This window comes from Mobula birostris, chromosome 22, assembly GCF_030028105.1.
Source record: "Mobula birostris isolate sMobBir1 chromosome 22, sMobBir1.hap1, whole genome shotgun sequence".
NCBI lineage: Eukaryota > Metazoa > Chordata > Chondrichthyes > Myliobatiformes > Myliobatidae > Mobula > Mobula birostris.
In genome coordinates, this window is record NC_092391.1 from 51,225,045 (window position 1) to 51,226,656 (window position 1,612).

Here is a 1,612-nt window from a genome sequence, read left to right on the forward strand (position 1 = left end):
CTACAACCAATCTCACCATACCCATCACCACCTTCCAGTGGACCCAGTTATAGAAATCTCTGAAATTATAGGAGACATAGACAGTTGTAATCTTTTTCTTAGGGTAGAAATGTCAAACACCAGGAGCCATGCATTTAAAGTGAGAGTAGAAAAGGTTAAAGAGAATTGTGGGGTAAGATTTTCACAGAGTGATAGGAGCCTGGAACGGGCTGCAGGGAAGATGGAAAGAACAGGCACAATAGTAGTGGTTAAGACGCTGTTAGCTACAAGCAGGGAATGGAGGTATCATGTCCAGGCAGACGGCATTCAGTTCATTTCGCCATTGTTTGCGGTGTAGATAGCTGTCTACAATGACTCTCTCTGATGTTCAAAACCAGTTCTGCAACATGTGAATGCCTAACCCGAGGTCGTCATCGGGTACCTGGGTACTCTCCTGAGGGAGACGTGGACAGACTGATCCTTTAGCGGGGATGAGAGACAAGTAGAAATCAGTAACTTTCTGTTCTTGATGTTTTCAGTTTCTGATCAAACTGTGCCCTGTGGTTTTATACTGGGAATAAACACGCTTTAACATAAAAAGAGTTAGTCATGGAGTGAATTTCCCTCCACCTTGTCCCATTACACACTGCCAAGGTCAGATACAGAGTGCAGTTTGCTCTAACCAGTCCCATGACAAACTCCTGAGAAATCGACAGGTGCGTCCCCACAGTCTGCACGCCCCGAAAGCCGGTCCCTTTCCCACGGTGGGACACGATTGCCTTAAGTCGGAGGGAGGGCGAGGGGAGTTCAAGGTCGGACCCTGCTGGAGCAGTGGTTGGCTGCAAGGTGAGTGTGTGTGGGTTGTGGGTGGAGAGAGCCTGGGGTGATATAAGTGGGACAGCCCACACCTAGCCCCATTTCCAGCGAACTCGTGTGTCTCTTGCGCCATGGTGGGACTGCCATTGGCTGTGTGGGCCCTCTGTGTGGTGGGGGCCCTGTCCCAGTGTCCCGAGCCTAGCGTCCTGCGAAACGTGAACGGGGTGAGGGTGTGCGCCCGTTTCTACCGGGACAGCCACGTGCTGTACGATCAGTGCTGTGGCGGCGGCTACTTCGACGTCAAGGGCCCAGCTGACGTCCCGTCCATCCAGAAATACTGGGACGACCGTGTCTCCTCGCTGGTGGTGGGACCCCGATGTCAACTCACCGTGTGGGACAAGAAGAACAAGAAAGGCCACCGGAGAACATTCCGTACTGGAGTGCAGTTCCGACTGGAGGAAGTTTCCAGGGGATTTTTCAGGAACTGGGACAACTCCATCAGCTCCTACTACTGTGAATGCTCCTGAGGCAGCTCATGTCTCCCAACCCCTCCCCTCTCTCCTCCTCCCTTCTCCCTTCTATCACCAAACCCCCACCCCTGTCCTCAATGGCCATCGCAGCTCTCCCCACATATGACAGCTTCTACCTCTCCTCTCTTCTTCCCTTTGTCTGTTCCTTCTCTGCTTCATCTTGCTCTTCCCTCTCTCCACCCTTCTCTACCTCTGCGTCTTATGTTCATGTTTTCCATTTCACTTCTCTCTCCATCTCCTTCCTTCTCTCCTCCCTATTACTTCTCTCTTCGCTCCATCTTTACATC

General features: G+C 51.8%; 1 protein-coding gene across 1 annotated transcript; it reads left to right on the top strand.

Moving 5' to 3' along the window:
* Positions 1–926: 926 nt before the first annotated feature.
* Positions 927–1,322, top strand: LOC140186307 (syncollin-like). The gene has a single exon (XM_072240403.1). It carries the CDS (start codon positions 927–929, stop codon positions 1,320–1,322), a length of 396 nt encoding a protein of 131 aa, XP_072096504.1.
* The last annotated feature ends 290 nt before the right edge of the window (positions 1,323–1,612 follow it).